Source organism: Macadamia integrifolia, chromosome 5 (genome assembly GCF_013358625.1).
Source record: "Macadamia integrifolia cultivar HAES 741 chromosome 5, SCU_Mint_v3, whole genome shotgun sequence".
NCBI classification, from domain to species: Eukaryota; Viridiplantae; Streptophyta; class Magnoliopsida; order Proteales; family Proteaceae; genus Macadamia; species Macadamia integrifolia.
In genome coordinates, this window is record NC_056561.1 from 40,332,342 (window position 1) to 40,359,339 (window position 26,998).

The following is a 26,998-nucleotide window of genomic DNA, read 5'->3' on the forward strand; positions in this document are numbered from 1 at the left end:
GGGGGGGGGGGGGAAGAGAATCACACACACCCGCAGGCTTCACGAACACTCTAACTCAATTCATCTTTTCATTTTCTGCTTTGTCCATCGGTTATTCTCCTAAATAAAATAACTGCATTCCTACCGAACCAAAAACTCAAATATGGATCAGTACAGTTATCTTATTTAAGAGAATAATAATTTTACTTTATTTTATTCTGTTTATTTTAGGAAATTGAGTACGTGGGAGTTAGAGCCGGTTCAGAGCTTGCTTCTTTGTATGAATTGCTCCTTAGTTTAGGCTAGCTTCTATTTCAGTTGGTTTCTAATTTTGTCTTTTGTTTTCCCCATACATTGGTTGTAACCGATGGACAAAGCAGAAAATGAAAAAATGAATTGAGTTGAGTGTTTGTGAAGCCTGCGGGTGTGTGAGCGATTCTCTTCCCCCCCTTTTCTTGTGCGAATCTTCTCTCCCTCCCCTGCGACTCTGGGTTCATCTCAGGGATTCTTCCTTACCCTTACCGGCCCTCCATCAACTCAACTTGATATCAGAGCCGAAGGATCCTCTATCCTTCTCCTCTTTCCCTATCAACCTTCTTCCTTTCTTTCCCATTCAGTTCTTCCGACTTCTGCTGAGAACTGAGTTCCAACAAAAAAACAAAAAAAAAATTCTCATCTTCCGCAACAACACAAACCCCTCCCCATCACCTCAGCTCTACCCCACCGCCTACCCCCCTTTGCCTTTGATCGAAACCACTCTAGGGTTCCGGCAACATTAAAAAAAAAAAAAAAAAGTTTGAACCCTAACCTCACCTCTGTGCCTCTTCAAGCACAAACCCCATCGACCCATTCCACTGACCTTGGATCGGAACCCTCCCTTCTTCCTAAGGTTTCTAACAGCAACAAAAAAAAAAAAAGAGCAGTTGAAGAGAGAGTAGAGAGATCGAAGGAAAGAGAACCAGGAAAGAAGACCAGAAAAGAGAGTGTACCATTGAAGTCCGCTAATCTCCTTGTTTTCCTTGCCGCGGGTGGAATCTCTCCTTCCCGGTGTACCAAAAGTCCCAAACTGAGCTTTCCTTACTATCGCCAGACGAAGAACCCCTGGATCTCCTTCTTCCTCGCGTCTGACCTTCCCACTTTCGCAACCAACACCTCCCTCCCTTGTTTCTTGGGTTCGACCAAACAGAAGAACCCTTGCTGGTTCTCAAGTGCCACTTTCCCCTTTGTCGGTATTGAACCCCACTCACTCATATTATCAACTTTATCATCTCATATTTATTCTTAGTTTTACCCCTCCCTTATTATCTCTTGTCCTATTTTATACCTTGCTTCCAGGTTTACCCTTACCCCACCTGTCAAAGACCAATTAGATTATTTTGTAATCAGAGGATGATATATTCATTGAGCTCTCTGTTTCTCAATATTTTGATTGTGCTTTTTGTGAAGTGTTTGATTCCCCTCAGCATATTATTAAACTGGGTCGAGGGTGGTTAGAAGAAGAACATGGCACCCGTGATCGTGACAAAAATTTGTGCACCATCTAGCCTTTCCACATGCGTCAGAAATTTGTTCTTCATGGTTCGGATGGCACAAAGAATGTGGTAATAACATTGTAGCCACAGGATGAATTGACTGGGTCAACATAAGGGGACCAGTTGTGAAACCAGTAACAACACCGGAAAATGAGAAGCTCGTGGCTCAAGTAATGGACTTCAACACAACGCTTCCCCATTATGAATTTGTTCTCCCTTATGATTTTTCGGACCTGAATGCTCCTCCAAAACTTCATATCTTGAATTTTGTCTATATCATGGACAAAAAGCGTTTCACCCCCCGCTCATGAGTAGTTATTGTTACCCTTTTACAAAACTTGTGGACGATTTTTTCTCAACACCGGCGGAATTGATGTAGATACGCACCCATGGAGCGATCCATACCCATTTGGGTATCCAGACAAATGAGCTGGATCCATATTTGAGTTTTTGGTCCAATAGGAATTTAGTAGTTATTTTATTTAGGAGAATAATATCTTTATTTTATTCTGTTTATTTTAGGAAGTTTAGTACATAGGAGTTAGAGTCGGTTTAGAGATTGTTTCCTTATATGAATTGCTCCCTAGTTTAGGCTAGCTTCTATTTCAGTTGGTTTCTAATTTTGTCTTTTATTTTCCCTATATATTGGTTGTAACCGATGGACAAAGTAGAAAATGAAAAGATGAATTGAGTTGAGTGTTTGTGAAGCCTATGGGCATGAGTGCGATTCTCTTCCCCCCTTTTCTTGTGCGAATCTTCTCTCCCTCCCCTGCAACTCTGAGTTCATCTTAGGGATTCTTCCCTACCCCTACCGACCATCCATCAACCCTCAAACAACTTTCTCGGAGTTTGTCATGGACAACTCCCAAATCAGCTCTAATACATTCATTCCTTCTCCATCAACCCTCAAACAACTTTCTTAGAGTTTGTCATTTATAGGGGCAACTCCCAAATCAGCTCTAATACATTCATTCCTTACTTTTTCCGCCCTAGTTTTGCCGCACATTTATCATAACATCATCTCTGCTACACATAACTTCTCTATATGACACTTTTTTACTGCCCAACATTCCACCTCATACATCAACAATCCTATAGAATTTTCTTTTAAGCTTGAAAAGGATACGTCGGTCACATAACACTCCTGTCGCACCTCTCCACTTCATCCATCCCACTTTAATTCTCTTCGAAACATCATCATATAGGTCACCTTTATTTATGGTTGACCCTAGACATCTAAAATAGTCACTTTGCAGTCTCTCTCTCTCTCTCTCTCTCTCCAATTTTCACCATGTCATTATCTATTATACTGTGACTAAAGTTACACATCATATACTCCTCCTTCGATGTACTAATCTTAAAGCATTTTGTTTCCAAGTTTGATCTCCATTGCTCTAACTTAGCATTAATCCCTGCTTTTGTCTCATCCACTAAAATGGTATCATTGGTGAAGATCATACACCATAGGACCTCGTCTTGAATTTTTTTATTAAATCATCTATCATAAGTGCAAACAAGTAAGGCTTAAGGCTGATCCTTGATGTAATCCAATCGTAATTAGTAATTCCTTGCTCTTACCTTCCACAGATCTTACACTAGTCACTACGCCCTCATACATATATTTAACTATATCCACATATTTACTCGACACCCTCTCTTCACAAGAACATATTGGATTAAATCTCTGAGGACTCTGTCATAGGCTTTTTCCAGGTCAATAAAGACCATATGGAGATCCTTTTTGCGAGCTCTATATAATTCCATGAGCCTCCCTAGTAGGTAAATAGATTGTCATGGATCTACCTAGCATAAAGCCAAATTGGTTCTCCAAGATAGGAGTCGCTCTTCTCAAACAGCTTCAATAACCTTCTCCCATAGTTCTATAGTATGACTCATTAGTTTTATGTTTCTATATTTATTGCAGCTCTGAATATCATCTTTACTTTTGCAGATCGGAACAACAATGCTTCTCCTCCATTCATTAAGTATTTTTCTTGTGTCTATAATCATGTTAAACAAATTGATTAACCAGTATACCCCACATACTCCTAGGGTCTTCCACACTTCTATTGGGATCTCATCTGGGGTCTGGTGTCTTGCCTACTTTCATCTTTCTTAGAGCTTCTTTAACTTCTATCACACCAACCTTTCGCATATATCAATGACAGGATGTGTATTGGTAACGCAATCTTCCGAGTCATTCCTACTCAAACTATCTCCATTCAGTAAGCCACTAATATACTCATCTCATCTCTTCACAATGTCCTCATCCCTTACCAACACTCTTCCATCATCACTTTTAATATATCTCACATGGTCGAAATCTCTACTCTTCCTTTCTCTCATTTTAGCTATCTTATAGATAGTTTTTTCCCCTTTTTTTGTGTTTAGGTTAATATAGAGATTCTCATATTTCTTCACCCTGGCTCTCCCTATAATTTACTTAGCTTCATTTTTGACATCATTATACCTCTTTTTATCTTCTGATGCTTTAATCTTTTTGCCATGTCTTAAAACTAGCTTCCTTGGTCTTAATGGCTACTTGACCTCATAGTCCCACCACCAAGTCTCCCTAGGGGCCTAACGACTACCCTTCGCTTCCCCTAGAACCTCTTTGGCAACCCTCTTAATATAAGTCATCATCTCGTTCCACAATGCATTGGTATCTCACTCAAAGTCCCACTTTCCTTGTTTGACCATATTATCAACATATGTATTTAGAGGCTCCCTTTTTAATCTTCACCACCTTATTTTAGGGTACATAGGTTCCCTCCTACACTTTTGTGCACATGTGGAACGGAAGTCAATTCAAATACCAAAATCTGGAAACCCAAAGTATGTAATGTTGAGCCTAGAATATTACTCACTAGTAATGAGTTTACTTAGTTTCCAGTTTACTTCTTAATTTAACCAAAAATCTAGAAAGCACCCACCTTCATTCGAAAAATGTAAACCCCAATATGCAATTCAAGACATCAATAAGATAACCAGTGTACACAAGAAACTATGACAAAAGCCTCATGAATTTTAAGATTTGTCCACAGCAGCTTTGCGCTTTGCTCCTCCATTGCTATTCCCCCACTATTTGACAACTACATCCAAATCGGTGATTCACATCACTTGACTTCCATTTGACCGAATACAAAGCTATAACCAAAAAAAAAAAATGTGGTTGTTCTACAACCAACACTTGGAGTGACATCCCTAGAGCATGTATTCCATCTTAGTTCAATGTTATGCAATATGACTTCCAGTAAGCAAGTAAGCAACGTTACAGACAAATGCAACTTGAGCTGGGTGGTTTAACTTGAACCTGAGTGAAACATACCAAAAGGAATTCAAACGTTACATTGACTGCTGTATATTCCGCACTTTGCTCTATCAAAGCATATTGGCACACATATTGCCCATAAATGAAACTTCATTCCGTAACAACTCATAAGTCCCACATGATGAAGCTCACCAACCAACAGCAGCCAAACTCAACACACAAATAATTTTGACCAAGAAATTAGGGAAAACAGAATTCTGGCGGTACCTGGCAGCTTGGAAGAGGATTAGTTGTGCTCCACCAACTCACATCTTCAGAAGCGAAGGGCATGAGGGGTTGAAAGGTACCCCTTGGAGGACTCTAACAAGCCCATCCCCAATCCATATGATGCTCGACGAGGAGGCTTCTTAATGTAGGAGTAGATCACAAAAAACTAACCCCCACAATTTATAAACCCCAAACAAGACAAATAGGACCAAGAAACAAGGGAATAAGACCCTCAAATAAACCCCCAAGGATACAGCACCAATATAGGAGCAAAACCAGCCCAAAACCCAACCCGATATGAGAGAGAAAGGCCTGCAATATGGCTGAAGAGAGAGAGAGGTGCGGCCAAGTCTATAGGACTCCAACTGAGCTGCACTCTTGGGCGTAGGTAGCCCCTAGGGAGGGTACAAAAACCTAAAAATTTGAGAGACTTTTAACGGATGATTGATGAGATATTTACCTTCTTGATTTTCAGACCTAAGAGAGAGAATCTGAAGATTTCTGCAGGAATAGCAACTGGGTGATCTGAACAGCTTTAAGAAGAGGATTAAGTAATCCTATCGTGTGTTCTAAACAACCCTTAGCAGTAGCTCCTTGATCAGATTCACAATAGAGGAGAAGAGAGAGATCGCATAAAGAAAGAGGGGGGGAGGAATCACACACAGCCCTAAGGCTCTCAATACTCAAACTCAATTCATATTTTCTTCAATCTGTCTTTATGAGTACATAGGCTCCTTTAGTTAAAGAGGACAAAATAACACTCCTATCATAACTAGGAGCTAGTTTCCAAATAGGACTAGACACTCTTAGCAGGACTTGAACTCATAATAGGACTAGGACTATAACTCCAACATGGAGCAGGTAACTAACTAACCTAAACTGACTAATAACTGCAATAACAAAGGAAATAGACTCAAAACATGACTCTAACTAAACTAATAAATTAAATCTCGTTTTCCTACTTGCTACCCATATTTTAGGCCCATTAAAGTGATCTATTACAAAGATAACCCATGGGATCAAAGGTCCAACACATACATAACCCATCCCAAGGCTTATTTGCAATAAATAAACCCATCAACTGACTTATCTACATCAATTCCCTCGATGTTGAGAAAAATTCGTCCACGAGTTTTGTAGAACGGGAGAATCAACACCAATCGATCAATATCCATCTTTGCCTGTATGAAGTCACCATCAAAACCATGATCGAATGCTATGAAATCTACGATGCGAAGTTCATAGGTGAAGTAGTGACTCGGAAAAATAAAATCGATCGGTTCTAAAGAAATCAACCGATTTAAAATTTTCCCCAGGTTGATCTTCAACTTTCAACGGTGTCATCTCATCTTCTACCACTGGTGTTTCATCTTCTGGTTCGTCTACTTGTTGTTTAATGGCTGAGATCACATAGTTGAAGGTAGAGTGTACTTAGGTTTTGAGTTCATCGAGCTTCACTCGTATCAATTGCATTTGTTGATGGATATCCAATAAAAGGTCTAGATCCATCGTCCAAATTGATACCAAATTGATGGGAGGTGAATGGAGTTGCGTTTCAGTAGAGCAGAGGATCCTTCGGCTCTGATACCACTTAATGGTCTTTATGCCCTTCAAGCTCCTTCCATTAGATCTTCTATATAATGAGAGAGCTTCAATAGATCTTCTAGGAGTGTTTGTTTACATAATATAACCTCTATTGGAACCCTCTACTTTTCTAGGGTTCCAAAGAGAGGTACAAGAGATGTGGAAGCTTGGTCGATTCTCAAATCAAGCTCTGATACCAAGTTGGAATTAGTGCAAGGATCGATTCAAGAGAAGAGAGAAGTAAGAGATGAGAAGAGAAGAGAAGAAGATGAGAGAAGGAAAAGTGATGAGAAGAAAGGAGGAAGAGATGTGCCACCTATTTGATTCACTAATATGATGTGAGAATTACATATACCCTAGGGAGGTTGCTAGAAGTCTATCGAGAGGAAGGAGTATAGCGCTAATCGCAATTAGTATTAGTTTCATATTTTGTTCTTTTCTATTCCTAGTATGACTTGTAAATTGTAATAGTTATTCTATTTAATGAATGAAGGAGGGCAGACCCAATCTAACTGATTGGGACTCCCTTGCTCAAATCACATGACTCTCTTTTTCTCTCTTCCCTATATAGAGATGTAAAAAAAATAAATAAATAAATAAATAAATAAAAAACACATCATGATAGAAAGCTAGTACCCAAAATACCCTTATAACATAAACTCTAACACTCCCCCCAGCAGGCCTTGATGGAATTTCATCAACATAAGCTGTAGTTAAACTTTGGTTCCGAGATTGATAACTGCATTGGACTATTTATAGGGGCAATAGTTTAAGGGTTTCTTGTTATTTCCTTTAGGATCTGACTCTGCACCTTGTCTGTGTGAGCTACTGTGGAATAACTTCACAGGGTGGAATTCAGGTAATCACTCCAGGTGGAGACCTAGATCTAGCAAAGTAGGGAGTGGCTAGGCAGTCTTCTGAGAAGATTTTAAGTGGTTGTGATGGCCTTCTCATGACTTGGCCAATTTTCTTGTCTTAATTTTGGTTGTATTACATCCTGTGGTTTTCATTTCACCACTTAGTTTCATAGTAATAAAAATTTTCCCCTTTATATTCTGCACTCTGCTCCATTAAAGCATATTGGCCCACATATTGCCCATCATCCCCCTACCAGCAGGCCTTCATGGAATCATCAACTTAAGCACCTCAATGGGATTTCTGAGCCATCACATCAAGGGGCTTTGTGAGACCAAATAAATTAAAGGTGATGTTTCCATTTTTAGCCATCACATCAAGGGGCTTTGTGAGACCAAATAGATTAAAGGCGATGTTTCCATATTTATCATCTACTCCAGGTGGAGACCTAGATCTGAAACTCCCCTGCTAACACTATAGCAAAGTAGGGAATCGCTAGGCAGTCTTCTGAGAGGCTTTTAAGTGGTTGTGAAGGCCTTCTCATGACTTGCCAAGTCAGACTTGGGCAATATTCTGGTCTTAATTTTGGTTGTATTACATCCTGTGGTTTTCATTTCACCACTTATGTCATAGTAATAAATTTCCCCTCTGTTTCTCATCAGGAAAAAAAGAGAAAAAAACAGTAGGACACTGCTGCTCCTGACACAAATAATCTAACAGTGACAAGTATACAAAAGAAGCCCATATGACCTAGAGGGTCAAAAATGTACCAAAGAGAAGATGGAAATCTTACATTTTCCGTTGATATTGTGTGTCTAGTTTTCTGTCCATCTCTCGCCTTGCTTCTTTAAACTTCTCAATTTGAATGAGTGCAGCAATAGACCTTTCACTGTCACTCATCAAATCAGTCTGCAATGCATAAACTGTGTTTCTAATTTCCTCCTGTTAATAAGAACAAGTAGTTATGGGATGGAATTCATGGACCGATTCAAAAGCATATAGAAGTGTCTTGCACCACTTAAAAGAAAATGCGAAAAAGTTCTGTGACCCTATGCAAGCCCATTTTTACAGTCTCCCAAGAAGGGTGGATTGAGGTTGCATTTTTTGCACACAGTGACCACCCTCAGGCTTGACCCATCGTCTTCACACTGGCAGCCAGGCTTATCATAACAAAATTTACATGGTTAAAGCTTCAAGATTAACCCTCCATCAGCATGATGGATTGTTGTCTAATATCTGCATCCTTTTTGGGGAGTTTTATAGACAAGTCTCTTTAGGAGATCTCTCTCAATTAATTTCTAATTACGCACCTTCTTGTCACCCAGACGCATATTTTGTGGTCTGCATTTCCTGGTTTTTGCAGATTTATTAGAAGTGAAGTGGACAAAAATTATTCTTGTTGAGAAGCCTGGGGCTAAATTCTGTCTGAAGCTGTAAGAGCTGCAGATATTTTAAGAGAGTGGATTTTAGAACTGACACTAGAAATGCAGCTTGAATATCCCTTGCTGGGGATCATGATCAGCTTGGGGAAAGTTAGAACCAAATGGCTGATGATGGTCATAGAAGAGCTACAGCAAAACAGGAGAGGGAGATGGAGAGGGTTAATAAATTTGATAAAATGTGTTGGAAGCAAGGACCAAAATCCATTTGTTAAAGAAGGGAGATAACCCCAGGATTTTTCCTAAAATAGCATTAGCAAGATGAAAAACAAATTCATTGTCCACCTTAGAGATTTGAGGAGCAGTTTTTTATACCACATGGGATTTTTTTCAAGAAAAACATAAAGGAAGGCTTAGCTACAGAACTGGAATTTGAGCTGGATTCAGATGTTATGAACCACAAGATTGGTTAGAGAGACATTTTTGGGAAAAAAAGTTCAAATACATAGCGGGTTCCTTGGAAGGACACATCTCCTGGTCGGAATGGTTTCCAGATATTTTCATTTAACATTGTTGTCCTAGTAAAGATGATCTGCTATCTGCATAGTTGTCAAGGCATTGCCTAGGCGTCCAGGCACCTTGGTCACCTTGTTTTTGGACCCTCTCCAATACCTTGGGCCGCCTAGACGCCAAGACAACTATGGCTATATGTGTGACCAGACTTTCATGACAGGCTGCTTCAACTGGTGAAGCAAATTCATCTTTATTCTTCTCGTCCCGGAGATGTTTAATGTAAAGAAGTAGACCCACAAGTGTAATGGGAGTGTATAGAACCTTATCCAACATGTAAGCTCACAAGTTGAAAGTGACAAGTGGAGGAGGTTGACATATCTCATGGTCATGGGGCTAAGGTCGAAGGGCATCATATTTTGGACGGTGCTTTATCTGGAAATGACGCTATAGACCCTTACATCAGAAGTGGGCATTCAAGGAATAGTACGTAAGGTTGACAACACTGTGAAATGGAATTCTCTACAGCTTCTTATGAGGATGCACTATGGGAAGAAATGACAAGAGTGATAACAAGAAGCTACTCTATGGCTAGGTTTCTAGAAGTCATTAATTATAGTTTTGGTGTGCGACGTCTGTTTCTCTCTCTCACACACACACACACACACACACACACAAAAAAAAAAAACCCAAGAACCTGACTTCATCTAGGACATCCACAAGGTTCAAAACAGAAGCACAAGATTTCTAAGGTTTCCAACTTCATGCAGACGGAGAAAGTAGGGAGAGAATATAGAAGCGTTTTCTAATAGGTCAGGGAACAGAATAACAATTGGATGTCAGAAACCAAATAGCTGAATAAACTGAAGGGCATAGATACTTAAAAAAATTTAGATTTAAGCTCATTACAAATTAAATAACAGAGATAAACAATATGCACCTTAACACCAACTGTGTTTTCACGATCAAGTTCAAACATAGCTCCTTCAAGCAAATCAACTTTATCCATCAGCAGTACTTGAACTTCTTCAACAGGTGACTCATCTTCAAAATCATCAGAATCACTGGAAGTGGGAAAAATAAGGATATAACAACCACAATTTACAATATTGGAGATATATCATGAATGAAAGCGGGAAAAAAAAAAAAACTGTGAGACAGACAAGGAAAATATTATTTGGGGCAAGAGAAAAAAAAAGAGACATAAAAAGTTATAGGTACAAAATTATATGAACATATGATAAATGCAAAAAAGAAATGCTCAAACTAGCCAAAGGTACATCAAAGCTGTTGCCAAGAGTGCAAAAAAGCTAGCAATGCAAAAAGGAGCACTTGGACCATAAACAAAACTCTAGGCACACCTTGCTTGGCTAATCCATCCACCAAAGAATTTTAGATGTTTGCCTCCCCCCTCCCCTTGAACAAGACACCCAGAGAAGAGGACAGGAGCTATCTGAAGATGACCCACCTCATACCACAACGGACTTTCCTCAACCAAAAAATTCTCCATACCCTGTAACTGAATCAACTAGATTAAGGCCCTAATTTCCCAGAACCGAATATTCTTCACTCCCTTTGGCTGGAGTTGGCTACATCAATCCTAAGAAAGAGGGTAGACTTCTTTGCTAAACGGACTAAAGAAAATGCGCAACTAAAAGGAAGGGGAGATATGTTCTAACAGTATTGTCGATGATATTACCCTAGCTCAATAAATTAAAGTTCCATAACACCACCATAGATCTGACCCATAACTTTGCCGAATGCACATTTTAGGATTTCAGTCCGGCTACGAAACAAATCCCATAAGTCATATATATAACTAAGAAAAAGAAAAGCTTTAACCAAGATAAGTGAAAATTCAGTTGGCTGACAAGTCATGGTTGACCAAAAAAAAAAAAAAAGGTCTTCCCAATGAATCTGGATTGGTCCCCCACCCACCCACACACACAACAAAATAAAAGAGGGGAAGTGCAGGGGGAAAAACAAAGGTAAAGTACGGGGACATCATTTGTCTTAGATAAATGGCGTTAAAGGTCAAGAGTGACATCACTTATTTCAGTGGGGAATATATACAGGCATTTCCTCTTTCTTTCTCTTTTCAATATGTAGACATGTTATTTTAATGGCAATTGGAAAAAGGAACCTATATGATACCATTGAAAAAACCTTAGAACACAATGTCCAAACATAAAGTGGAGGCCCACGGCTATAGGTTACGACTTCAATGTCTCTCTTGTTTCACAATTCAAAAAAGCAAGGAGGGGGTGGAATAAAATAACCCAGCAAAGAGATGAACAAAGGACCAAAAAAGGAGCAGAGCTAAGTAGGGATAGGCTCAGTGGTGTAATCAGAATTGGATTATATCTGAAGTTGAGTGAATTACGTATATAGATAGTGGGAGACCTTGGTGCATGGTTTTAAGTATCGGTGCGTATCGTGTCGTATCGGCCGATACGTATCCGTATCGGTAGGCATCGGCACGATATATACCGATACGTATCATGAAAATTTTAAAACCCTTATGTATCGATACGTATCCTACGATACACACCGATACGCACCGATACACCACCGATACGCACCGATACACCACCGATACGTACCGATACTCTATGAAAAAAATAAAATTGAAGTGAAATGTACGTTTCGATATGTATCGGTACGTATCGGTATGTATTGATACATATCGGTATGTATCGATGCGTATCGGTGTGTATCGGTCGATACACACCGATACGGTCATAAAATGGCCAAAATGGATAATTTTTTAGAAAAACATAATTTTTTGAGGTGTTTTTATTCCAAAGTTGCTGCCAACCATTTTTCTCTCTAACAAAAGTGGAAATCAAGGTTGAGAACAAGGATTTTACATTTATGGGACAATTACAAACCTTGGATTCTTAGTGCGATACTCTCAATTTACTTTTTATGCATAATACATGTTATATCTAACTTTTTTTTAACCATTTTTTTATGCAAATGTGTATAAAAAAGTGTTTCCTATCCATTTATGTGCGTATCTTTAGCGTATCTTAGCGTATCTCCGATACGATACGATACCCTCCGATACGTATCTTAATTTTGGCCGACCGATACGACGATCGATACCGATACTTTAATCCTTGCCTTGGTGCAATGGTTAAGTTGCGTTATTGCAACCTGTTGGTTGGGGGTTCAAAACTTGGAAACAACCTCTCCTGTGAAGCAGGTGTTAAGGCTGCATACATTTGCCCTTCCCGGACCCTGCAATAGCTGGAGCCTCGTGCACTTTGTTACAATATTAATTAGATGTAACCAGAACAAGAAACAAGAAGAAGAAGAGAAGAGAAGAAGAAGAGAAGAAGAGAAGAAGGAGAGACCGAAAGCTGTCCAGAAACAGAGCAGCCTGGGATCAGTCCATAATAGACTAATCGCAGGTCAATGTAGTGTATATATATTGCATAAAAACAAAGCAAAAAGTACAGAAAAGCCCCTCACTTAAGTCGCAACCCTAAAACACTGAAATCTGGACCCAATAGGACCAAAAGGCCCCAATCGGGTCTTGGTTCTGACGCCAATCCCTTATCGGGATTAGCGTTAATTCTTAACACTCCCCCTCAAGGTGGAGCATACACAACACCCATGCTCAGCTTGATACAACCATTGCGAAAAGTGGGGGAAAACAAGGACTTAGTGAACATGTCAGCTAACTGATCCGATGAAGGAACAAAAGGAGTTTCAGTCAGCCTCCTCAGAACAGCATCACGAACAAAATGACAGTCCACTTCTATGTGTTTGGTTCTCTCATGGAAGACCGGATTACTAGCAATATAAACCGCAGCTTGGTTGTCATAATACATTTTCATTGGCTTGGTCATTGGAAACCCCAACTCCAAAAGTAACGACTGTAGCCACATCAACTCAGCAGTGGTATGAGCTATAGCTCTGTACTCAGCTTCTGCACTGGACCGGGCAATAGTAGTCTGCTTTTTGTTGCGCCATGTAACAAGATTACCTCCAACAAAAGAGTATCCAGTAGTAGATATCCGATCACTAGCAGAGCCAGCCCAATCAGCATCAGAATACCCCACTAGTTCCATATGCCGATTCGGACGATAAATCAACCCTTTTCCAGGAGCACCTTTTAGATAACGAAGAACACGAACAGCAGCATCCCAATGTGTTTTTTGAGGAGACTGCATGAATTGACTAAAGACCCCAACAGAATAGGAAATGTCAGGACGAGTCACAATAAGGTAAATTAACTTGCCAATCAAGCTCCTGTACTAATGCACATCCTGGAGAGGTTCACCATCATCCACAAAAACTTTTGGTGATGGTTCATAGGAATATCAACAGGTCTGGATGCAAACATCCCAGTATCAGATAGAAGATCCATCACATACTTCATTTGAGATAGACTGATCCCTTTCTTGCAGCGGATTACCTCAATCCCAAGGAAATAATGAAGTTGGCCCGGATCCTTTGTCTGAAAATGGCGCTGGAGATGATCTTTGACTTCAGAAATTCCCGCCTCATCATTACTAGTCAGAATAATGTCATCAACATATACAACCAAGACAACCAGCTTATCACCTCTGCGACGAACAAACACAGAATGATCAGAATAACACTGAGAAAAACCACAAGTAACTATGGTAGCACTGAACTTGTCAAACCATGCCCGAGGAGACTGTTTCAGCCCATATATAGCCTTGTGAAAGCGACACACACAACTTGTTCTCTCACCCTGAGCAACATACCTCGGAGGTTGCTCCATATACACCTCTTCCTGTAGATCACCATACAAGAAAGCATTCTTGATGTCCAACTGAAACAAGGGCCAATCAAAGTTGACAGTGTACACCCAGCGACACTGCACCAGATCCTTACCAGGAGGTAAATCTACCAGACTCCAGGTACCACGACTCAAAAGCGCATCCATTTCTACATCCATGGCAGCCTTCCAGCCAGGGATACAAAGGGCCTCAGTATGAATACGGGGAATAGGGTTAGTGGAAAGAGATAAGGCAAGACCATGGATAGGAGAGGGAAGATGAGATAAAGACACAAATTTATCAATAGGATACACAACCATAGATTTGTGAGTGCAAGAACGAGTACATTTCCTATGCGCAATTGGTAAGTCATCAGACGGAGGAGGAACAGGAGCTTCACCTGAGGAAGCCGGCAATGGAAGGAGTGAAGCATCTGGGTACCTCGCCACTTGGCTGTCCAATCTTCTTCCTACGCTGATAAACCTATAGAGGAGGGGAGTCACTAGCACTAGAAGCATTAAGGAAGGGTATAAGGGAGGGTATAGGTGGAGGAGATGGAGAAGACCACTCGACACTAGACGAGGGCACTGGAGGGGGTAGAATGAAGTACCTTCAAAGAAGGTCATATCGGCACTGACAAAGTTCCTGTGTGAAATAGGGTCATAACACTTATACCCTTTCTGAGTACAAAAATAGCCCAAAAAAATACATTTAGTAGACCTAGGAGACAACTTATCAACCTGCATATGCAAATTATGAACAAAGCACACACACCCAAAAACCCGAGGAGGCATAGGAAAACTCGGTAAATTAGGGAACATAACAGTGAAGGGAGATTTGTCGGAAAAAACAGAGGACGGCATGCGGTTAATCAAATGACATGCAGTTAAGACACCACACCAAAAATGCTTGGGAACATGCATATGCAGCATCATGGCTCGAGAAACCTCAAGGAGGTGCCGACTTTTGTGCTCTGCTACTCCATTTTGCTGTGGAGTATATGCACAACTAGTTTGGTGGATCATCCCATGAGTATCACAAAAATCAGAAATATCAGTTTGAGCATATTCTAAAGCATTATCAGAACGAAAGATTTTAATAGGAATGCCAAACTGAGTCTTTATTTTATTATGGAATTTTGTAAATACATGTAAAAATTCAGACCTGTCCTTTAACATGTAAAGCCATGTAAGGCGGGAATGATCATCCACAAAAGTCACAAAATAGTGATACCCAAATCTATTACTGACTTTGCAAGGGCCTCATATATCAGAATGGATTAAAGAAAATAAAGACGAACTACGAGACATAGAGCGAGATGGGAATGACACACGGTGATGTTTCGTCAACTCACAAACCTCACACTCTAACCTAGGAGTAGACTTAAAACTAGGAAATAAAAGCTGTAACCTAAAAAGCGACAAATGACCTAAACGATAATGCCATTGAAAATGAGTGATGTCCCCAACAGCCGTAGCAGTAGCGGAAGAGGTAGGAACAGCCGTTGTTGAAGTAATATAATCCATTCTTTTCACGCCCTCCACTAATCGTCTTCCTTGTGTGAAGATCCTGAAAAACACAGTAAGAAGGAAATAATGTTACTGAGCAATTTAACAAACTAGTTAATTGACTCACAGAGAGAAGACTTAATGGAAATTGAGGAACATGTAAGACAAAGGACAAGTTTATGGATGGGGTAGGTGAAATAGAACCGTGACCTAGAACTGGTGTTGAAGCACCATTAGCAAGAATCACAGAGTTAGAACTGGAACTAGTAGAAAAATCCTTAAAAATTGATGACTTACCGGTTATGTGGGCAAAAGCACCTAAATCAATGATCCAGGGGGTAGATGTAGTAGTAAGGAGGGTTGAGGTACCTGTGTGAGCTAGGGTAGCAGCAAATGTATTAGTAGATGCCTCGAGAGTGTGCAAGCGCCAGAGCAACTGGTTGATGTCATCTCGCAGACCGGTGAATCTCCTAAAGAAGGTGTTGGTTTAGTGTCAACTGGAGCCATTGTGTTCGTACCATCATCAGACACTGCATGATCAGCTAACTGTGTTGTCCATTCTGGTTTGCCACGCTTTGCCCAACAAGTTTTCACAGTATGGTTGGGCTTTCCACAGAAAGTACACTGGCGTGCAGTACGGTCAGAGGGTTGTCCACCAGATCCTCGACCAGCCAATCCACAACCCCCCCACGACATCGACCACGTTCATGGTTGGCATGGAAGGTAGAATTGTCTTTGGAAGACTGATCAGGTTTGGTAGAAGAGGTAATGCGCTGCAAGCGTGAGTATATATCATTCAAAGTAGGCACAGTATCTCCTACAATTAAGTGACCCTTCACTGTCTCCAAGTCATTGTTCAGACCAGCCAAGAATTTAGAGACGAAGAACTCGTTACGTTGAGCCTTCAATTTTTCAATGTCAGTGGTTAAGGGTTGAAAGACATTGAGTTCTTCAACCATACCCTTGAACGTACTGTAGTATTCTGCAAGTGGCTTGTCTGACTGGCGATACTGAAACAGTTTTTCATAGATATCATATATACGGGTCATATTCTTCTCCTGAGAGTAGGTCTCCTTCAAATCATTCCACACTCCCTCAGCAGTAGAATGAAACATAACATTGGCAGCGACATCGGGTTCCATATTGTTCCATAACCAAATTAAAATTAATGCATTCTCTTTCTGCCATTGGACATAACCAATTTCAGATTCTTTGGGAGAATCAGAGATGATGTAATCAAGCTTGTCCTTAGCCATCAGACATACCTTGACTGACTGAGCCCAAAGAAGGTAACTCGAGCTTCCCTTAAGCTTGATCGATGCAATCTGGACATTAACATTGTCCGAGGTAGAAGAAGTAGTAGTAGTAGGGGTAGGGACTTTGATCTCAGCCATGAGAATCAAATAATAATCACCCACCAAGAAGGAAAAACAGCAGCAGTAAGCAATCGGACACCACAATGCTCAACAAAAAACAAATACCCAGCCAATGGGGGCGGCAGTAGTGTCGAATTAGCCTTTGATAGGAGAACAAAAAAAAAAATTCTGCAAGAAGGCTAATCGCATGGACAAAAACCACACTAGGCAGCAGCAACCTTCAGCAGCAAGTATATAAAAAGTACAAAGTAGTAGTAGCAGCCATCAATGATGAAGTAGCAATAGCAGTCATCGGTCGAGGAGAACAAGTCCAGCGACTTTCTTAAACAGTAAGAACCAGCATAAAACCGATAGCAGCAGTATGGAAGATGACTTACATGTACTGTAAATCACTTCATATTAATTAGATCATAGTAATTGCAGCAAAGAAGGCGGCTGCACACCAAGGAAGTTTATTGCTAGGTTGAAATCAGCAGCAATAGGTTTGTTTGGACAAATCAATTTGATTAAGTCTGCTCTGATACCATGTTACAATATTAATTAGATGTAACCAGAACAAGAAACAAGAAGAAGAAGAGAAGAGAAGAAGGAGAGACCGAAAGCTGTCCAGAAACCGAGCAGCCTGCGATCAGTCCATAATAGACTGATCGCAGGTCAATGTAATGTATATATATTGCATAAAAACAAAGCAAAAAGTACAGAAAAGCCCCTCACTTAAGTCGCAACCCTAAAACACTGAAATCTGGACCCGATAGGACCAAAAGGCCCCTATCGGGTCTTGGTTCTAACGCTAACCCCTTATCAGGATTAGTGCTAATTCTTAACACTTTTTTTTTCTACATATATAGATGGTAGTACTACATTAATTGGATCAAACCAGAGTATTTAAATTCAATAGTAAGAAAAGCTATCACTTTCTCAACCCCTTCAGATATGGATATATCTAGATCCACCTCGATCAGACTAAAGATCTCTACCATTGACGGTGGCCCCAGATCAGCTTGCAAAAATACATACCATTTCTATAAGAATACAACATAGTAAGGTCATCCAGAACATGGGGGCACATGTTATTCTTCCCTCAAGTTAAGAATAGATCATCTCAACAATAAAATGAATTATTGATGCTCTTTCTCTTCTCTTCACCCAGAATAAAATTAACATTATAAACTCATCCATTACATTATCGCTACATAGGTTTTCTTGATTGCTTTTATCATTCACTACAACCAATGGAAGAAGGCACAATTTCTGAATAAATTGACCTTCCTCCATGAGAAAAAGACAACGTCCCTCACAAATTCCTCTTCTTTTTTGTTTCCATTTCTTTTGTGGTGGGAGGATTGTTCAAGGGTATGTCAATACTGATCCATATCACCCAGGCTAGTTTTGTTCAAATATACTGAATCGTCCAATCCTGTCAGAACCTGACAATGGATCAGGCAATTCTAATACTGATCCAGATTGGGATCAGCTGGAAAGATCCAACCTTGGTTTGATCCTTGAAACATTGGATGGGGAAAGGCAGCAAAGAAAAGGAAATCTAGGCATTAGGATTCCTTGCTCTCTGAGCACCACTATGAGACCGAAAAGCTCCAGGACAATTGACTTTTCTGCAGTTTTGAGGGGGGGAAAAGTCGGCAGCACATTGAGTTCTATGGCATGATGTACTATGAAAGTAAATCTGGAAGGGTCCCACAGCACAATCGAATGGGCAAATGAGCCCGCTGCAGGAGTTAACACCTTCACTCATCGTCTAAACCTGCAGAATCACCGTTCGAGATTCATAACCCAGAACCTAACTGTCGCTCCTGAGCCTGTACAGGCTCTTGCCTGCCCAATAGTAAGAGTTAGAAGTCAAGATTTTTGGTGGCACATCTTGCTTAGAATGGTCACTCTCTCTTTAGTCTTTATATCCATAAGTCCAGGAATTTCACCCTGAAAAGATTGTTTTCTGCTTGCAACTACGAAATAAGGGCTGGCTAGCAGCTGCTTAAAAGCAATTTCTGCAAAGGAAGTTGAAACAAAGAATGTGAAATTCATTTCTCCTCAGTCAAAGAGCAAAATTAAATAAGGGAAACCTTTAAACCTCATTGGATTATTTACTGAAAGCATGTAAGACTTGAACCTTGTTAGCTTATTTCTATGGTCATTCAGACTAAAAAAAACAAGTATCGAATGGCATATAATCAAGAAACCATACTTGACAACAAAATAGGAACCTACATATTTTTATGGGGTTATCTACTGAATAAAATATTCTAGGGAGGAAGAAAGGCATGGGCAGGGTGATAAAATCATTTATTACCTTAAATAAAGTTCATCACAAGAGAATTTCCTGCCAACAATCAAACTTTGATCATGGATTTCTTCACCTTCACTGTCAGTGTCCTCCATCTCATCAACATGCATTACAAAAGCTTTGGAATTCATACTCGTTCCCTTGTAATTGGGAAGTTCTCTGAGCAGAAGAAGCACATATAAATAGAGAATTATTTTACATAGGAAGCCACCACAAAGAAGGGGAAATTTAAATAATCATAACAGCAACAAAATGTAGAGTAAGTAATTGCACATTACTTGTGTTAGAAGTACATTATGCAAGCAAAAGTAAACAAAGATGATGAAAATGATAATGATGATGATGATGATGGTGATGATGATAATCATAATAATAATAAAGGAAAAGGTTCTCTGAGCAAGTGGGGGAGAATGGAATCTCCCACGCCCCTATATGCTCCCACTTTATTGATCGTCTAATCTCCCTCCTCGCGTCTCAGCCATTCAATCAATACCCTGTTGGGATCTACTCTCTCAAATGCCTTTGCACTCCCTCACTCTCTCCCTTTCTCTCCCGGCTCACCACTGGAACCAAGGCCTTTGCATCTCCCCTTCTCTCTCTCCCCCATTGTCTCCAAAGTGGGGATCCTCTCCCATGTGGTAACCACCCACCCATTGTAACGCACCATGAAGGTCTTGCTTATGTATTCTCTCTTGTCAGAACAAACATCAAAGAAACACGAAGAAAACGAAATAGATTCACGCAAGATACAAAGATTTAACGTGGTTCATACACCGATGCGATGTGCTATGTCCATGGGCGAAGGTGACGATGATTCACTATATGATGGAAGAAAGATTACAATGGAGTTCTCTCAAGAACACCCAAACTCGCAGCATGAACTCTTGTTCAGAATCCCTAACACGAAAATCCCCTTTTCTTTTGTCTCTCTCTTACTTACATAGCAACAAAACATAATATATATATATACTCCTCCAAATCAGGTCAATCCATCAGGTCGGGCTATATTGCAAGGGCGAACCCCACCCCCCGTTGTATACCATCCCAAACCTTAGAACAATTCCAATTCGGGTCGAAACCAAAATATGTCAGAGCGGGTCAAGAATTCGAGACATACATAATACCTCTCAACAAAGAGCTCCTTCCGTGGTTTCTCAACCGGAAATCCTGAAGGTGTTGAACCTAAGGGCAATCCTATCTTTCACATTAGAATCCTTCCACCCATAGTGGTTAGATGCAAGATGGTGCAGCATGTCGACACATAGGAAACAATATTGAGCTCTTTAACATCAAGGTAGTAGAGGATTTAGGATAGCACGGCTGGGGGAAGATAGATAATATTACGACATCTATTGAAAACAAAGTCATCTGATACAAGGAGTTTCTGATTATTAGAAGATGCAATTTCCTTCTTGGGATGAAATTCAAAAAGTTACCAGTATTTCAGATTCAACTTTTATCTTTTGAATCAAATCCTGATATAACACAAGGTATTATAGATGATCTCAACTTGGTGAATGAAAGCAACCTCTTCTCCACGAGGATTATTATCTAGAGAATCCTTCGATTTTCCAATCCTCCGTTATTCAAGCACATATACAAAAATAAATAAATAAATAACATAAAATAAAATAAGAATCCCTTCCTTTGCAGCAATTTCAGGAAACTGAATCCTTAAACCTTCGTATGCTACACGATAGGAACCCACAAAATCAACAACCACAAAAGCCCGAATTTTCCAGAAAGATCCCCGAGTAAAAGTAGATAAGGCCTATTAGATTCCAAAAACCCAACCAAAGAAGAATTATAGAATTCAAAGCTCTAAGCTCTTGGAGGAAATACTATCTTCGATTGGGAAATCCACAATTCGATTTAATTTGAACAATTGAGAATAGATCCTGAGAACGGGGGAACGAAAGATGCAGAAAGGGAGAGCAATAGATGCAAAGAGGAGGAGACAACGGGGAAGAGAAGCACCGGCATGGGTTGCAATGAGGATCGGGGAAGAGAAGGGGAGAGAGGGAGGAAGTGCAATGGTAGTAGAGAGTCGATCCTAATAGTGGAAATGATTGAATGGCTAACATGCTGGGAGGGAGATTGGAAGATCAATAAAGTGGGAGCATGGGGGGCCGTGGAGATTCCATCCTCCACCTAATAATAATAATAATGATGATGATAATAATAATAATAATAACAACAACAATGACAAACAGTGACAAGTAATGGTTTAGCATTCTACAAAGTATGGCACACTGTTCAATTTTAATTTATGTACTTCCATATGGTTGTTTTATGAATTATATCTATTGAAACATAACAACCTTACAAGTGAATAGTTCTCTTACAGTCATGCAATGTAAGCTTGCATTAGAAGGCAAGTGATGCAGTGTGGTGATACAGAAAGATGCCCCAGCGGTTGGATTGGGTCTCATTCGGTACAAATTCTGGTTCCCACCATGGTTCTTGGTCCAAAGAAATGGTTCAGATCTGGTTCTTCTAGAACCTAAATACTGTGGAGCTAGTTTGGAGACTTGTGAATGGCCTATGGTTCTATACTTCTTGATTCAGAAATTTTATCTTCACACAACTGGTGGGGACCAGTGTGGAAGAGATTAAGAGTTTGCAGTTCCAGGAACCTTGTCTTCCAGCAAGCCATGGGATCGTGGAAGTCTTTCCTTTATTATTCTAATATATTATTTGGCCAGAATATAGGGATTAATATCCAAACCAGATAATAGTTTGTTTTCAATAATTATTCAAATAGTTTTGTTTAGGACACTCCTACATGGATTGCATATGGAGAGTTCCTAGAGTCCAGATGTCTCTTTCTTTTTTTAATACTTTAGTTGCTTTAGGATACTCCAAAATCATCTGGCTCTTAAGATTGTGTCCACCTAATCCACACCACCTACATCTTCTCTGTTGGTGCCCAAGGATCCTAACTAAAACTATAAGGGTCTATGTACCTATCACAAAAAGACAATAAGGGTGATTCTGAGATCAGATCATCTTCTCGTTGTGCATCCAAGTTATTTTCATGCTTTTCTACACCAAAAGCATCAGTCTCACCCCCACAGGTGCCATCTTTTCTTGATAGCCTTATTACATCAGAATATCAGATGTGTTGCAAAACCATTATTTATTCTTGATATGCAGTTATGCAAGGTCGTCTGGTGATTGCGCATCCACCATATCAAATTTCATCTTCTACACCAATTCCTTAATCATTGGAGATGGCAGGTTTGCTTGGCTAGTCCGCCTTGCACTCCATTCAGCCATTAAAATCTCACTAGACAATTAGGTCCAAATATGGCACGTTAAGGTGCCCATGTTTCTTGTTTCCATTCAACACCCAATATTAAAATGTTTTGTTTGAGCTCAAGTGCTTTTGTGTTGCCTATAGATATTCACAATGGTGTGAAGGTTAGGGAATTCAATGGCTTCATCAAAAGTGGTATGTGGCACTTGTAAGCGGTACTCTGTGAATACACAATGAATCTTCTGGTCTCTTAGTGAGTATAATGCATCAAATAAATACAAGAAAAATCTAGTCGTTTTGATGATACCTTTAGTTTTTATCATCAATTGCAAAATGAATTCTAAGTTTCCTGCTGCCCTTATCAATTTGATATGAAGAACTATATAGCAATCCTTTTCCTTTCCATGGTTCCTTCAAATGGTCCATGGAATGACCAGTCCCCATTAAATTTGAATTGAAATTGTTTTGTTAGGAATTTGAAGCCCCTGGGTTGTGCCCCCAGGCATCACTTTTCTCTCTCTACTTCTATGTGTCACCAACATATATAGCCATCTGATGTATTATCTTTTATCTCAGAGAAAACTATTGAATATGAAATGAAATTGTTTTCTCGGGATGAGTCTCACTCATTAAGACATACTCTCTCTACTTCTTTTGTACAAGTCATTTCATTCCCTCCTCTCCTTCTCGCCATTTATTATCATGGAGAATACCATCTTCCTCTCCTTTACTCTCTTTAACTCCAATTCTTCTAATTCAATGAGCCCCAAAGTTTTTTTATATCTTAACCACTATATTTCCTTAAACAAAATGCTGTTAATCATATGGAACGCCTAGTTATTTCTAAATCCTAGACCTCTACAATTGGTGAAGTTATTGTAATGTAAGGGTATTGATTGATCAATAATCACCAATAATATTCCCAGAACTCCAATCAAATAAACCTCCACAAACAAGGAAATCCAGAACCAGATCCAGATAAAACCCAAAACAAGGCTGAAGAGGAGAAAACCTGCGGCTGGTTGTAGGGGCCTCGGAGGGGTCTCAAACTTGGATCGAAGGAGGCTAGGGTGCAAACTCTAAAATTATTTCTTCAGATTCTGCCGGCTGGTTTGAAAGATCTGAAACTTCTTGATTTGGGTTCCAAATTAAGGAAGCTTGGAAGAAAATCTGCAGTAGCATATCCAGGCCTCAGATGGCCCTGAAACTTGGATTGAGTAGCCCCCTTGGTATCCCCAACAAAACCCTAAAAGGGCTCTTCAAACATGTCACAAATCTGAGATATCTGCAGGTTCTTGATCTCAGGTCTTAAATAAGGAATCTTCTGTTGATCACCAAAAACAGCAGTTGGGAACTTCAGATGACCACCAAACTGGGATCGGGTGTCTTTCTTGAGGGCTGGAAGGGCAGGCTGAGATGAGATCAGTTGTGGGAGAAACCAAGGATCGGTTTTTGCTTCAAGAAAACCCTGCTCTGCTGAATTCGACCCTGATTCTTGGACTGATTATGAACTCCAATCTGTTGATGGTTCTTAGTTTTTCAAACTGATAATAATCCTCACACAAACACTCACTCAAGAGAAGAATTAGGTGGAAAGGAAAGAATGGGGGTAGGGGATGTAGAAACGCAACCCTAAAACGATGCAGAAGATAATGGAAAAAACAAAACAAACAATGCACACGGATTTTACGAGGTTCGGCAAGGTTGCCTACGTCCCCGGTGAGATGAGATCCTACTTCACTATCAATGGAGAATAGCGTTACAGCGCTCGTCCTCACACCTCTCAGTATTGCTTGCATTATAAAGAAAGAAACCCTCGCCACAAATATATAGCGAAAAAACCCTAATCCGGATTAAACTACAATTGCCCTCAAATAAAAAAATTCGAGCGGGGGGCTGCGCCCCCCTACACCCCCTGCTATGCAAGGGGGCCTCCTGCCCCCCTTGCAACCCCCACGGCCCCTTAACCGGCTAGCGGGACCGCTGTCCTGCCTGTCTAGGTGCTGCACCAGTACTCCCTGGATTAAACTGCGACGGAATACAAGACATCATACACCAACGGGGGAATGGCTATTTCAGCCTAGGTCTCTCACCCTCAGCTCTCACAGCTGATGAACACAACCTATCTCAAGCAAAACTTTGCAAACAGAAAGAGAAAACTTCATTCAATAATAATTGTTTTTTGTGTTACAACAATGCCTCTTTATATAAAGGTTAAAGACTCCAACACATATTAGGACTTAAAATAGGAAACAAATGAAAGTAGAAACCTACTAGACATAGGACATTAACTTTGTTAACTAACTAACACACATAATTGGACTCCTAAAAGACAACTTAAGACTCCAACATGGAGTCAACTTAAATAAAGCAACAAATTATATCAGGACTACGACTTTAACTTTAACTAAACTAATGAAGTAAATCTCGTTTTCCTCCTTTCTACTCATATTTTGGGCCCATTAAAGTAGGCCTATTACAAAGAAAACCCATGGGATCAAAGGCCCAACACTTACTAACCCAACCAAAGGCTTATATCCAATCAAATAAGTCCTTTAAGTCACTCATCTGCATCAATTATCCTCCACTTAATAATAACTTGGCCTCGAGTTTTGAACATTAGAACGACCACATTGGGGTGATGAAGGTTAAGCTGCAGCCCATGGTAAAAATCAGGCAATTCTTTGAAGATATGAATGTAGTCTAGAGGGTGAGGTGCTCATTCTTCAAAGTACTTTGAATAAATAACAAATTCATCATGCTCAATTGCAGCATCTTTAGACGTAACCATAGGGTTGCACACGAATGTACCTTCGACCTCTTCAAACTTTTTTGTAATGTAGAACTCTTTTGATTCATCAACCTGGTGGTTTTCGATTGGTTTCATTAATGGTTCAGCTGTATCTTTAATCGTGAACCTCTTAGGATCTTCCTCTTGGCTGTTCACAATCATCACAATTGTTGTAGTGTCAAGTTCCTTAGTCTCGACCTCATTGTCCATCGCGGCAACCTTGTTGCTTTGAAATTTTTTGATATGAATCTCAATGATGGGAACATCAAGGACTAACTCTTTCTTACTAATATGAATTACTGGAACTTCTTCAACATGAACCTCAATATCAAGTTCTGGTTCTTTGATTGGAGGTGTCTTCTCTTATTGCTCATTTACATATTCTTGCACAAGAGTGACCAAGTAGTCTACTAATTGCTTTAAACTCTTGTCGCCTGGGGGTATCTTTTGGAGAACTGTAGATGTCTTCTAGTGGGAATCTTGCAGAGGGAAAAACCTTCTTTGGATGTGTTCAGGTAGGCATTGGTTCACAAGTTCATGCTTCATCTCTTCCCAAGTCCTAGGCTCACATCCTTGAACTTGGAGTTTCTTTTCACGGATTCTCCATGATTCTCTAACATAACTACTCATCCGGGAGTAAGCAATGAAAAGCTGTCACATCTCTGTCAAGTTGTAGCACTCATAGTAGTCTTCTAGATCATTAGTCCAATCAAGTAATCTATATGGATTCCTCCCGCCAGCAAAATAGCAAACTTCCAGCTCCATCTTTGGTCAGGCTCTGATACCAATTGAATGTAAGGGTACTGATTGATCAATAACCCCGAATAATATTACCAAAACTCCAATCAAATAAACCTCCAGAAACAAGGAAATCCAGAACCAGATCCAGACAAAACCCAAAACAAGGCTGAAGAGGAGGAAACCTGCAGCTGGCTGTAGAGGCCTATGATGGGCCTCAAAATTGGATCTGAAACTTCTTGATTTGGGGTCTCAAATCAAGGAAACTTGGAAGAAAATCTTCTGTGGCAGATCCAAGCCTCAGATGGCCCTGAAACTTGGATTGAGTAACACCCTTGGTGTCACCAACAAAACCTAAAACGGCTCTTCAAACAGGTCACAGATCTGACAGATCTACAGGTTCTTGATGTCAGGTCTTAAATAAGGAATCTTTTGTTGATCTCCAAGAACAGCAGTCGGGAACTTCAGATGACCACCAAACTAGGATCGAGTGGCTCTCTTGAGGGCTGGAATAAAACCCCAAAAAGGCAGGCTGAAATGAGATCAGTTGTAGGACAAACCAAGGCTCGATTTTTGCTTCAAGAAAACCCTGCTCTGCTGAATTCGATCCTGATTCTTGGACTGATTATGAACTCCAATATGTTGATGCTTCTTAGGTTTTCAAACTGATAATAATCTCTAGGGGAACTCATCTTTGCAGCTACAACCAACCATATCTAGATGGAACACAATCTCTGAAGATGGACTTCCAACACCCACTCTTTTGACCAGATTTGGAAAGCCATCTTCTTCAATGTGAGCTCCAAGATTGGCTCCATCCGTCACAGTTTGGTCCGTCAAGGAACAGGTTGTCTCCTGGGGCATCCCCTCGTCCATCATCTCCCCCCCCC

At 40.2% G+C, this 26,998-nt stretch overlaps 1 protein-coding gene across 4 annotated transcripts in view; it reads right to left on the reverse strand.

The window, feature by feature from the left end:
• Positions 1-26,998, reverse strand: part of LOC122079386 (protein GLE1) — a 50,804-nt gene that overhangs the window by 21,698 nt on the left and 2,108 nt on the right. For 3 of the 4 annotated variants that reach the window (XM_042645804.1, XM_042645802.1, XM_042645803.1), the window contains 3 exons: positions 19,327-19,479; positions 10,318-10,441; positions 8,282-8,430 (listed from right to left, as the gene is read on the reverse strand). In XM_042645804.1, coding sequence (XP_042501738.1) covers positions 8,282-8,430; positions 10,318-10,441; positions 19,327-19,479 — 426 coding nt within the window. Of the gene's footprint in view, positions 1-8,281; positions 8,431-10,317; positions 10,442-13,614; positions 15,704-19,326; positions 19,480-26,998 lie in introns of those variants that run through there. The other variant, XM_042645805.1, reaches the window with a different exon arrangement.